The following is a 13,452-nucleotide window of genomic DNA, read 5'->3' on the forward strand; positions in this document are numbered from 1 at the left end:
ATTGATTAACCATATTAGGCCAAACATAGAAACAGACAAACTAGACACACAACATAGAATGCCCACCCAGCTCACGTCCTGACAACACTAAAACAAGTAAAACACACAAGAACTATGGTCAGAACGTGACAGGATGAATACTTTTGCAAAGCACTGTATTTACTCAAGACATTTCAGCTTTTCATTTTTTATTAATTTGTAAAAATGTCTAAAAACTTATTTCCGTTTTTACATTATAGGGTATTGTGTGTAGGCTAGTGACAAAACACATCTCTATTTATCCATTTTATATTCAGGCTGTAACGCAACAAAATGTGGAAAAAGTCAAGGGGTGTCAATACTTTCTGAAGTCTTCCTAGCAACGTGATGACAGAGTAGCATCCAAAGAGGAGACAGAAGCTTGGTTGGTTCTGCTGCCAGTTCCGGATGGGCACCCTGGCTCTGCCTCTCTACCCAGATGGCACGAGAGGGACAGGGAGAGTGCACGGCGGCGAAAGAAAGCTGCGAGGCGAGCACCTGGAGTGGTATGTGTGTGCATACGTTTTGTGTGTGACTGTGTGTGTGTGTGTGTCTGTGTGTGTGCGTGTGCCATCTTATCATGTAATTTTTATTTCTAACCCAACAAAAGTCGAAGAGGCTGTGACCTGTCAAATTATACTGTTGTAAAGTCTGGTAACAGAATTAAATCTTGTTCAGTTTTTTATGTGACCACGTTTTCACAAAACTCTGTTTTATTTTATTTATTTAACCTTTATTTAAAAGGCTAATCAGTTAAAAACAAATTCTTATTTACAATGATGGCCACTAAAAGGCAAAAGGGCTCCTGTGGGAATAGGGGCTGGGATTAAAAAAATATAACTGTATATTTTTAAATAAATATAGGACAAAACACACATCACGACAAGAGAGACAAACACAACACTACATAAAGAGAGGACCTAAGACAACAACATAGCAAGGCAGCACACATGACAACACACCATGGTAGCAACACAACATGACAACAACATGGACCAACACAACATGGTAGCAGCACAAAACATGGTACAAACATTATTGGGCAGAGACAACAGCAAAATGGGCAAGAAGGTAGAGGCCCAACAATACATCATGGCAACAGCACCATACTGTCAGAAATAGTGTCCATGAGTTCTTGAATGAAGAGATTGAGATAAAAACTGTCCCACTGTGAGAATTTTGTTGCAGCTCATTCCAGTCGCTAGCTGTAGCAAACTGAACAAAGAGGAGCGAACCAGGGATGTGTGTGCTTTGGGGACAATTTACAGAATGTGACGTGGCAGAACGGGTGTTTGTATTTGGAGGATGAGGGCCTGTAGTAGAATGTCAGATAGGGGGAGTGAGGATTAAAGGGTTTTATAAATAAGCATCTTGCGACGGTTCAATAAAGAGGAGTATAAAGTGCAGTAGATGTGTCCCATAAGGAGGCATATGGTGGCAAATCGTGGAGCCGAATCGGTAGAAGAATATCTTAGGCACCCTTACCGGTGCCGATCTAGGGTAAATTAGGTGCTCCGTTAATTCTAGGCGATTACAATATGGGATATAATATGTTTTCTCAATCAGAGGCAGGTGTTTTGTGTTGTCTCTGATTGGGAATCATATTTAGGTGGCTTGTTTTGTGTTGGGGTTTGTGGGTGGTTGTCTTCTGGCTTTGTGTTCTGCACCAGATAGGACTGTCTCGGTTTTCACGTTTGTTATTTTGTATAGTGTTCACGTTATCGTCTCTTTGTGAATTAAACATGTTGAACACTAGCCGCGCTGCATTTTGGTCCTCTCCTTCATCAACGGAAGAAAACCGTTACACATCCCCCTTGGCATTTTTCCTATTTTGTTGCATTACAAACTGTAATTTAAATWGATTTTTATTTKGGATATCATGTAATGGACATACACAAAATATKCCACATATGTGAAATGRAAAAAAAATACTTATTTCAAAAAAATAAAAAAATAAAAGCGTATTCGCCCCCTTTGCTATGAAGCCCCGAAATAAGATCTGGTGCAACCAACTACCTTCAAAGTCACATAATTAGCTAAATAAAGTCCACCTGTGTGCAATCTAAGTGTCACATGATCTGTCACATGATCTCAGTATATATACACACCTGTTCTGAAAGGCACCAGAGTCTGCAACACCACTAAGCAAGGGGCACTACCAAGCAAGTGGCACATTGAAGACCAAGGAGCTCTCCAAACAGGTCAGGGACAAAGTTGTGGAGAAGTACAGATCAGGGTGGGGTTATAAAAAAATATCACAAACTTTGAACATCCCACGGAGCACCAAAAATTKAAAGAATATAGCACCACAACAAATCTGCCAAGAGTGGGCCGCCCACCAAAACTCACAATAAAACATATTTTGCATCTTCAAAGAGGTATGCATGTTGTGTAAATCAAATGATAAAAACCCACCAAAAATCTATTTTAATTCCAGGTTGTAAGGCAACAAAATAGGAAAAATGCCAAGGGGGGTAGATGCTTTCGCAAGYCACTGTAAGCATTCAACCCCTTTGTTATGGCAAGYCAAAATAAGTTCAGGAGTAAACGTTTGCWTGACAACTCACACAATAATTTGCAGGGACTAACTCTACGTGCAATATTAGTGATTAACATGATTTATTTACAGTACCAGTCAAAAGTTTGGACACMCCTACTCATTCAAGAGTTTTTCTTTATTTTTACTATTTTCTACATTGTAGAATAATAGTGAAGAAATCAAACCTATGAAATAACACATATGGAATTATGTACAGTCGTGGCCAAAAGTTTTGAGAATGACACAAATATTAATTTTCACAAAGTCTGCTGCTTCAGTTGTATGATGGCAATTTGCATATACTCCAGAATGTTATGGAGAGTGATCAGATGAATTGCAATTAATTGCAAAGTCYCTCTTTGCCATGCAAATGAACTGAATCCCCAAAAAACATTTCCACTGCATTTCAGCCCAAACACAAAAGGACCAGCTGACATCATGTCCAGTGATTCTCTTGTTAACACAGGTGTGAGTGTTGACGAAGACAAGGCTGGAGATCACTCTGTCATGCTGATTGAGTTTGAATAACAGACTGGACGCTTCAAAAGGAGGGTGGTGCTTAGAATCATTGTTCTTCCTCTGTCAATCATGGTACCTGCAAGGAAACACGTGCCGTCATCATTGATTTGCACAAAAAGGGCTTCACAGGCAAGGATATAGCTGCCAGTAAGATTGCACTTAAATCAACCATTTATCGGATCATCAAGAACTTCAAGGCGAGCGGTTCAATTGTTATGAAGAAGGCTTCAGGGCGCCCAAGAAAGTCCAGCAAGCGGGAATGGCAGCAGGCAGGTGTGAGTGCATCTGCACGCACAGTGAGGCGAAGACTTTTGGAGGATGGCCTGGTGTCAAGAAGGCTTGTCCAGAGAAGACAAGGTGAGCGCGAACCATCAGTCCTGTGTCATGCCAACAGTAAAGCATCCTGAGACCATTCATGTGTGGGGTTGCTTCTCAGCCAAGGGAGTGGGCTCACTCACAATTTTGCCTAAGAACACAGCCATGAATAAAGAATGGTACCAACACATCCTCCGAGAGCAACTTCTCCCAACCATCCAGGAACAGTTTGGTGACGAACAATGCCTTTTCCAGCATGATGGAGCACCTTGCCATAAGGCAAAAGTGATAACTAAGTGGCTCGGGGAACAAAACATCGATATTTTGGGTCCATGGCCAGGAAACTCCCCAGACCTTAATCCCATTGAGAACGTGTGGTCAATCCTCAAGAGACGGGTAGACAARCAAAAACCCACAAATTCTGACWAACWCCAAGCATTGATTATGCAAGAATGGGCTGCCATCAGTCAGGATGTGTCCCAGAAGTTAATTGACAGCATGCCAGGGCAGACTGCAGTGGTCTTGAAAAAGAAGGGTCAACACTGCAAATATTGACTCTTTGCATCAACTTCATGTAATTGTCAATAAAAGCCTTTGACACTTATGAAATGCTTGTAATTATACTTCAGTATTCCATAGTAACATCTGACAAAAATATCTAAAGACACTGAAGCAGCAAACKTTGTGGAAATTAATATTGGTGTCATTCTCAAAACTTTTGGCCACGACTGTATGTAAAACTTCACAGCACAATTGAAAAATATATGACACATGGAAACCAAACGAGGGTGGGCTGAGAGTGGCTGAGAGGTGGGATTAAAGAGCTTATGTTTGGTAAWGTATTATTGTTATGTGATTGCTATATATAAAAGTACCATGTATGCAAAATGTGTATGTAAAATGTATGTATATGTAGCAGAAAAGCTGTGAAAAATCAAAAAAACATGTGATGTTGCCTTTTTTTATCTTCAATTAATCGTGGCAGTAGTTCCTTTCTTTTGAGGCGTACGTTTTCAGARAAGTCTTCATTGATGAATATGTTGGTTCCCTTCAGGCACTTGGCTCTCCTGAGAATCTCCTCCTTGTCTTTGAACCTGAGCAGTTTCACCATTATAGATTTGGGCTGTCCATYGGGGAAGAAAATACTATTTCTGTGCGCCCTCTCCTCTCCATCTCAATGAGTTTAGGGTCCAGTATGAGTTGATCTGCCAGGAGTTTCTTGGCCTTGACTTCTGTGTCATGCCAAGTTTCAGTCTTTACGTCCTCAATTCCATTGATTAAAATGTTATTGTGCCTCGATTGGTTTTCGAGGTAGTCTCCTTCGGAAGAGTGTTTGTCAAGTGTTGTTTGGAAAATGGCGAAATCCTCAGACATGGTTTTGAATGCAGTCTGGCTRGTGACATTCGCACCCTTTAACTCCTCCACCTCCGACTGCATAAATTCCAAACTGTGTTTAAATCCCATTACATCCTTAAACAGCCCAGCAACCCTTTTGTTGGTAGAATCCATAAAGATTTGCAGGAAGGACTTAAATGTGATTTTCCTGAGGATCTATTAGATCTTTATAAAACTATTTTTGTTCATTGAGTAGTTCATGGAGTGTTCAGTAGTGCTTGATATGTATTCCTCTTCCGCATTGAGCTTTGCAGCAWTTTTCTGTCTAGTATTTGCCATGCTACACGCTTATTGTGAGCTAAAACGAGTTCGCAAACAAAACCCACACCCCGCCTCCTGAAAACAAGCTCCGCCAGTGAAATGGCAAACACACACAAGCAACACACACTTGATCACACATGCACCAGTAYGATAAACAGCCAAAACACCAGTCAAATATTCTTGGCAGAGACAGCGGTAGGAGCATTCGCTTACCCACAGAACGAGCAGCGCCCTTCTTCAGCCTCATGAGGTTGAAGAAACGATTAGCAAACTTAGTGTGTAGACTATTGCAATATAGAAGTTCGGAAATTAGCTTCAAAGTGTTATTATGTCAATTTGGATTAATTTAATACTATAAATTACTTAGCTGTAATGAATAATGAATCATAATGTCATTTGAACCAATATTACGCAGATAGATGAGCAAATTAACCCTGATATGTATCAAATTCCATTTGAAAACAGTTTAGATGTAATTGTAAAATATTGTTGTATGCTGTGAGTCTCAGATATGGTTTTGCATATGGGAAATTGAAGATATTCTTCTGTTATTTAATATGGTGTTTAACTGTTCTATCTGCTATTTTAGTTGTACCAGTTATCCACATATTGTTGTGACGACCCTCCCACTCTGTCTGCCGAATTCTTTCTCTTTGCTCTTGTTTTCCATAATAGGATGTCGGTGGGCGGAGCCGGGAGGGTCGTCAGTGAAATGGGACACACCTGGGCTCAGGTGTGTCCCAGGATAAATGCACCTCTTCCCCATTCATTGAGGAGACTCTCTCCATGCAGACACAGATTTCTGTTGTGGCGTTTTTGTGGCTGTTTTTGGTTGTTTGCATTGGCACCTTTCAACACCCTCATTATCACATTTATACACGCAACCACTCACTTACACTACTGATTACTGACTACACACACCATTGTTAATTTATTTAGTTTACTTTAGTTAAATACATATATTTTGTTATTCCCTGTCTCCACGTTGTCTCCTTGTTATTCCCTGTCTCCACGTTGTCTCCGGCGCTTTGAGCCGGTTCGTGACATTGTTCAATGTTTAATAAAATAATGCCCAGTGGTTATTCTGGGATTTTAGCTAATAAGCTTTCTTTTTTTTGCTGTGGTATCGTTTCTGTATCGAGTATTGTTTTGGTATTTAGTATCGTTTCGGTATCATGATACTAAACCTGTTATCAGTATCRAAGTAAAAATKCTGGTATYGTAATAACACTAAACAAACATATTATAATGCTTGCAGAGTTTGAATCGGAGATTCCTGGGCCTTAGAGACATCTCTAACGCACAGATAGTKGGGCAGGTTACACCTTGCCCCACCCCACCCACCCCATGGTCCAGCACACAGCAGCACTTTGAGACAATACAGCCTGAGTATTAGTATGTGAAATATTGAAATAAACAATTATGTGTGTGCATGTGTGTTAGGTAGAGAGTGTGAGCGAGAGTGAGAGAGAGGGGGGGTTATGTTGTAGTAGACTGCAAGCATGTGAGGGTCATTTAGAATGTGTGCAGGTGTTTTTGTAATGAGCATTACCAATACAATAAAATTCCATACCCCCACCCCTACCCCTCACTAGGCTATAGCAAAACTGAGCCCTATACAGTAGTAAGGCATTAATTGCCACAGTAAATACTGCAAAAGCAGTCAACTAAATAGAGGGAGGTTTAACAAGTTAYGTTTCCTTGACCAGAATAACGGTTCAAAACCTCTCTCACCTTGTTTACAAAGGTGTAACAAACAGTATTACACAGTATAACAGTAAGTAGTAGGTTACTTACCATTTTTGTTCATGGTGGAGCTGGCATTCGAAAAGTGATATCCCCAAACTATTATTAGGTTACTGTATAAATACAGTTGTCATATGCACCATTTCCKGCTGTGTAGAAGGTAGAAGATACAACTAAGAATGTCCTTTCAAATTCAACCGTAGAGGAAACAAAACACTTTAGAGCAAGACTGAAATATGTCATTTGTATCAGTTTAGGGCAGCTCCAAACTCCTCAGCCTCTGCTCAGCTCTGTCCTGTCCAGTGTCTGTCCTCGCTGCAGGGTGAATAATAAACCTGTGAAACCTGATTGGAACGACGGGGTGTGTTGAGAAGCAGATTAAAACAGAGCTCTGGTAAAGACTGTTAATTGGTTGAGGATTTCACTAAATCCGGATTGAAATTGTTGTGCAGAAGGCTACTACAGAGCTGCTCTGTCTTGTTCCATCCTTTCCCGCATCCTTTCTTCCGGGGAATACAAGTAGAGAGGCTGCGCTTTTGAGGGTAGCCTACTTGAACATCGTTGGTGTCAACGGGCTTTGGTAAAGAGGAGAAGCTTTTGCGATGAGAGAGCTCGACTGGATCTGAGCGCGGTGGCGGTGTGAACAGCAGTGACATGGCACGCGAGCGCCGAACAGTGTTCGCGCGTGTTTTTTACTCAACAACTCACTTTGAGAGGAACATGGGGCTGGCTCGGTTTCATTGGCAGTTGGCCTACATGTGAGTGAGCACATGACATAGAAACAACGGAATTAGTCTGTATTAAAACAATTGTAAATGTTTTCGTTTTCTATTCTCAGAACCAGTAAATACATAGGCTAATGTAGCCTAGATTTAGCCTTAGGATACATACAGCTTTCAACTCCTAGCCGTATTTGTGACTAAAAACATAACTATAAAGATAAGGCGTTTGTTGTAAAACGTATTCTCTTTTTAATTTGAGTCATAAATGTGGCTACTGAACTACACGATTTTGTAAATGTACATTAGTCTGACAATTATTTTATTATTTTCATTATTTCAAGAATCATGTGCACGACTTGGGCTTTCCTTATGACTGKAAGGATTATAACCAACACAGCCTAATCATCATAGTTTAGTCATTGCAAATGATTGAATCCCCTGATTTATGAGACGTCAGTGTGCTCTGTTATGCATTTACTGACATCTAGTGGTAATTTAGATACCTGCTCATCAATGCCCACAAACTCTGGACAGTGTTCTCTTGCAAAGCCTCATATCAACACTAACAGTAACAGAAAATAAGTGAGTGTCATATGCAAATTCCAAATCAATCCACTTTCATTAGTTGATCTCCCTATTAATAATGTTAAATCACTCTCATCTTTCAATTTGAAGATGAGTGTGCAGTACCTTCAATGTAGAGGACACACTGAATCATGATGGTTTTACATCCAGAGGGGGACAGTGTTGATCAAGATGAAACTCAAATACTGGACTGGAGTGTACAAGACTGCATCACAATTCTCCAACCTCTTCCCAAAGTGTGCCATTGCTCACTTCCCATCATAGATTTACCAATGGTGAAAACTCTCCAGCCACTGCTTACACCAATGCAATGTTTTTAAATCTACGACTGGCAGTGTGCAAGGGCACACTTTAGAATGGTGGATAATTAGGATGCAACCTATCCCTGTCTGCTGTACGGCATGGAATAAACATTGGCTGATGTAAGGTATGAACACAACACTGTCTGTGTGCAGTATTGATTAGTCTTAGGTCAAGCTAATAAAAACTGCACCAACAATAGTTTGGAAGGATATCAACTTCCTACAAGAATAGCAAGTTTATGCACTTTGAGATTATTCTGTATAATGAAAAGCACTTTACAAATGTAACAAATTATTATTATTATTATTAAGTATCCCTTTTTAATTCAATAAGTTACCGTTGGTATTGTCTTGCTTGGGGAATTTAAGTGCTGTCACTCTACCTACTAGCCTACTTAATCATTGCTGTTTGACCTGTCTAATTTAGTGTGCCCTGCATGCACAACACATGTGGAATTCCTAGTCTCCTACCCACATGAGCATGTGCCATCGCAATCTTTGCATCTGTCTCTCCCACTACTCTGACTGCATCTTCGACCCTGCTCTCCTCCCTTTCCGCATCCTTTGACTTTCACTGTGCCCTTTCCTCCTGGTCGGCTCAGCCCTCTCCTCCCACTCTGTGGCTGAGTGACTCACTGCGTGCTGACAGAACAGGGCGCGCGGGGCAGCTGAGCGGAAATGACGGAAAACTCAACCTATCATCCTTTCACTCCCTCCTCTCTACTTTCTCTTCCTATGTACCGGTTGCTGAAGCCACTTTCTATCACTCTAAACGTCAAGCCTCTGCCTCCAACCCATTGAAACTCTTCTCCACCTTCTCCTCACTCTTTAATCCTCCACCTCCTACCCCTTCCTCCTCTCTCTCTGTGGACGACTTTGTCAACCACTTTGGAAATAAAATGGTCGACGACATCCGCTCCTCATTCACTTAGCCTACTGAGTCCAATGGCTCCACTCACACATACATTACGTGGCCAAAAGTATGTGGACACATTCTCCTGGCATCCGCCAAACCCAGATTCGTCCGTCGGACTGCCAGATGGTGAAGCGTGATTCATCACTCCAGAGAACGCGTTAGCACTGCTCAAGAGTCTAATGGCGGCGAGCTTTACACCACTYCAGTCGACGCTTGGCATTGCACATGTTGATCTTAGGCTTGTGTGCAGCTGCTCGGCCATAGAAACCCACTYCATGAAGCTCCCGACGAGCAGTTCTTGTGCTGTTGTTGCTTCCAGAGGCAGTTTGGTAGTGAATGTTGCAACCGAGGACAGACGATTTTTACCTGCTACACGCTTCAGCACTCGGCGGTCCCGTTCTGTGAGCTTGTGTGGCCTACCACTTCACGGCTGAGCCGTTGTTGCTCCTAGACGTTTCCACTTCACAATAACAGCAATTACATCTGACTTGTTGGAAAGGTGGCATCCTATGACGGTGCCRCGTTGAATGTCACTGAGCGCYTCAGTAAGGCTATTCTACTGCCAATGTTTGTCTATGGAGATTGCATRACTGTGTTCTCRATTTTATACACCTGTCAGCAACTGGTGTGGCTGAAATAGCCGAATCCACTGATTTTAARGGGTGTCCACATACTTTTGTATATATAGTGYAACTCACCTACGCCTTCATCTTTTTAYCCTCTCTTTCTCCATATGAAATCCTGCGACTAATGATTTCCGTMCGCCCACTTGACCCCATCCCATCCTCCCTTCTCCAGACCATCTCCAGAGACCTTCTCCCATTCCTCACTTCCGTCATCAACTCATCCCTGACCACTGGCTGTGTCCCCTCTGAAGTCAAGATGGCCAGAGTTGCTCCCCTCTTCAAGAAACCAACACTTGGCCCCTCTGACATCAATAACTACAGACCAATATCCCTTCTTTCATTTCTTTCCAAAACGCTTGAGCGTCCTGTCTATGACTAACTCCCTCGTTATCTCTCTCAGAACAATCTTCTTGACCCTAACCAGTTTCACAGAAGGTTTCCGATCTGCCAATACTAACGCTCTTTCCTCTGTCCTCATCCTCCTAGATCTATCCGCTGCCTTCTACACCGTGAACCATCAGATCATCCTCTCCACCCTCTCAGGGCTGAGCATCTCAGGGTCTGCACACTCCTGGATTGCATCCTACCTGGCMGGTCACTCTTACTAGGTTGCATGGAGAGGATCTGTGTCTGCACCACATRCTCTCACTACTGGTGTCCCGCAGGGCTCGGTTCTTGGCCCTATTCTCTTTTCTCTTTACACCAAGTCACTCGGCTTCGTCATATCCTCACATGGTCTCTCCTATCATTGCTATGCGGATGACACTCAACTACTTTTCTTCTTCCCCCCTTCTGACATCCAGGTGGCGACATGCATCTCTGCATGCCTGGTAGACACAGAGATGTGAGACGGTGTCAAAGGCACACTTGCTACATTTAATTGGAGGCACATTAGGTGAGAAAAACATTGTGTTCTACTGTGAAATCCCCACTGCTCTAAAGCCATCATTTTGATCCTGGTTGGTGGCAATCTCAACTCTTTTTTTGTCATCACATAATGAAAGCCTATCATTTGTGTATGTCCACAAAACATACTTCACAGACAGACACACAGATATATSCACGCACTGTCTATTCCTCCCTAAATAATAAACACAGAGCAACAATAGTCAAACATAAGCAGTTCCTCTAACAGTAAGTACCATGTGGAACAGTGTTGACATACACTAAAGCGAGGTCTTTTATTGTCCAGCTGCTGAACAGCAGTAGCAAATAAGCCACTGAGTAAAAACGTAAGCAACACATAAATCAACTTCAYTGCTGCTCTCTTCTTTTCTTATAGACTTGCTCTTTTATTTCTCCATAGTGGACCCTCTTTTTTTATTGGTTGTATTGATTTAGTTTCACAGAAACWGTGGGAGTCTTTCATTATGATGGGAATACCACTGAGTAAGACACTGAGGATGACAGCATCACAGTAACCAATGGTTACCACATGGGTAGCCCAGTGAGCTTCCCTGAGACCTGATAGATGGATGACAGTAGATGACAGAGGGGAGAGCAATTGGAGGGGACAGGGTGCTATGACAGGAGGGGAAACCTTGGTCCATGCTTAATTTACACGTATTGATTTAATGTCCAACACAAGAGGCATCATACATTCGAGCTTACAAAGACAATTAATGTTTTTTTGTTTTTTTGACAGTACAGCAGGAAATGTAAAGAGAGAGAGACAGAAAGTAGGGTCATAGACAGAGGGGTCAAACCCCCTGTCACGTTCTGACCATAGTTCTTTTGTGTTTTCTTTGTTTTAGTGTTGGTCAGGAYGTGAGCTGAGTGGGCATTCTATGTTGTGTGTCTAGTTTTCACGTTTCTATGTTTGGCCTGATATGGTTCTCAATCAGAGGCAGGTGTTAGTCATTGTCTCTGATTGGGAACCATATTTAGGTAGCCTGTTTTGTGTTGGGGTTTGTGGGTGGTTGTCTTCTGTCTTTGTGTCTATGCACCAGATAGGACTGTTTCGGTTTTTTCACATTTATTGTTTTGTAGTTTGTAGTGTTCACGTTTTTGTCATTATTAAAACATGATAAACACTAACCACGCTGCGCTTTGGTCCAATCCCTGCTTACACCTCCTCTTCAGACGAAGAGGAGGAAATCTGCCGTTACACCCCCATCAGCAGGGGGCATATATGGTCAGGAGCTTAATTAATAATGGAACACTAGTCACTTTAGTAATGTTTACATACTGCTTTACTCATCTCATATGTTCTATTCTACCGTATTTTAATCTATTCCCCTCCAACATTGCTCGTCCTAATATTTATATATTTCTTAATTCCATTMTTTTGCTTTTAGATGTGTGTGTATTGTTGTGACTTGTTAGATACTACCTCACTGCTGGAGCTAGGAACACAAGCATTTCGGTACACCTGCAATAACATCTCCTAATATGTGTATGTGACCAATAACATTTGATTTGATTTGATTAAACCACCATACCACACTCCGGCACGGCAAGGTACGTTAAGCACTAAAACTATGTACATCTTCATGTATGGTGTCGTGTGGTCACGCGGTTTGCTGATGTGAATGTTGTGAACGAAGTGTGCCATGGTGGCGAGTTGTGTTTCAGATTATTTTGTGCCCAATAGAAATGAATGTTAAATAATGTATTGTGTCACTTTTATTGTAAATAATGATATAATAGGTTTCCAAACACTTCTACATTAATGTGGATGCTACCATGATTATGGATCATCCTGAATGAATCGTGAATAATGACGAGTGAGAAAGTTACAGAGGGTCAAAGATCATACCCCCAAGACACGCTAACCTCCGCTGTTATTGGTAATGTGTACATTGGTTAGCATGTGTTTGGGGTATGATTCATTCAGGAGTAAAAGCCAAACTCGCATTCAGGTGAAGATTTACATAGTTTTAGTACTTAAAGGGATACTGCGAGATTCTGTCATTTAATGACGCATTCAAAGAAAATAACACCCTCCCTACAATCAAAGATGGGGGACTGTCAGAGCCGTGTGTATAGGTGGCAGGGAAGTCAGGCGCAGGAGAGTTAAACTGAGTGTAATGGAGACTTTTAATAAATGTCCATTTAACAATGCTCCAAACACGAACAATGTACATACGTAAAAATCAACATKGGTACGGGGACCCGTCGCACACCTATACATCAATAAACAACAGTTGACATAAAACAATCCCTGACAAAGACATGAGGGGAAACAGAGGGTTAAATACACAAGAGGTAATGGATGGGATTGAAAACAGGTGTGTGGGAAGACAAGACAAAAGCAATGGAAAATGAAAAATGGATCGATGATGGCTAGAAGACCGGTGACGTCGACCGCCGAACACCGCCCGAACAAGGAGAGGCAACGACTTCGGCAGAAGTCGTGACAGGGACGTTTGATTATGCTGTGGGGTTGCTTTTCTGCCTCTGGTACTGGAGGCCTTGGACGTGTGAAAGACATTATGAAATCAGGAGATTATCAAGGTGATTTGGAGTGCAATGTTCAACCTTTACATAAGTTTTACAATGTTCCATC

The 13,452-nt window shown here is 41.8% G+C and overlaps 1 protein-coding gene across 1 annotated transcript in view; it reads right to left on the minus strand.

The window, feature by feature from the left end:
- Window positions 1-7,441, minus strand: part of ablim3 (actin binding LIM protein family, member 3) — a 117,748-nt gene extending 110,307 nt beyond the window's left edge. The window contains exon 1 of the mRNA XM_070449724.1: window positions 6,845-7,441. Coding sequence (XP_070305825.1) covers window positions 6,845-6,857 — 13 coding nt within the window. The 5' untranslated portion in view covers window positions 6,858-7,441. The remainder of the gene's footprint in view (window positions 1-6,844) is intronic.
- Window positions 7,442-13,452: the final 6,011 nt, after the last annotated feature.

Source organism: Salvelinus sp. IW2-2015, linkage group LG20, assembly GCF_002910315.2.
Source record: "Salvelinus sp. IW2-2015 linkage group LG20, ASM291031v2, whole genome shotgun sequence".
Taxonomy (NCBI): Eukaryota; Metazoa; Chordata; class Actinopteri; order Salmoniformes; family Salmonidae; genus Salvelinus; species Salvelinus sp. IW2-2015.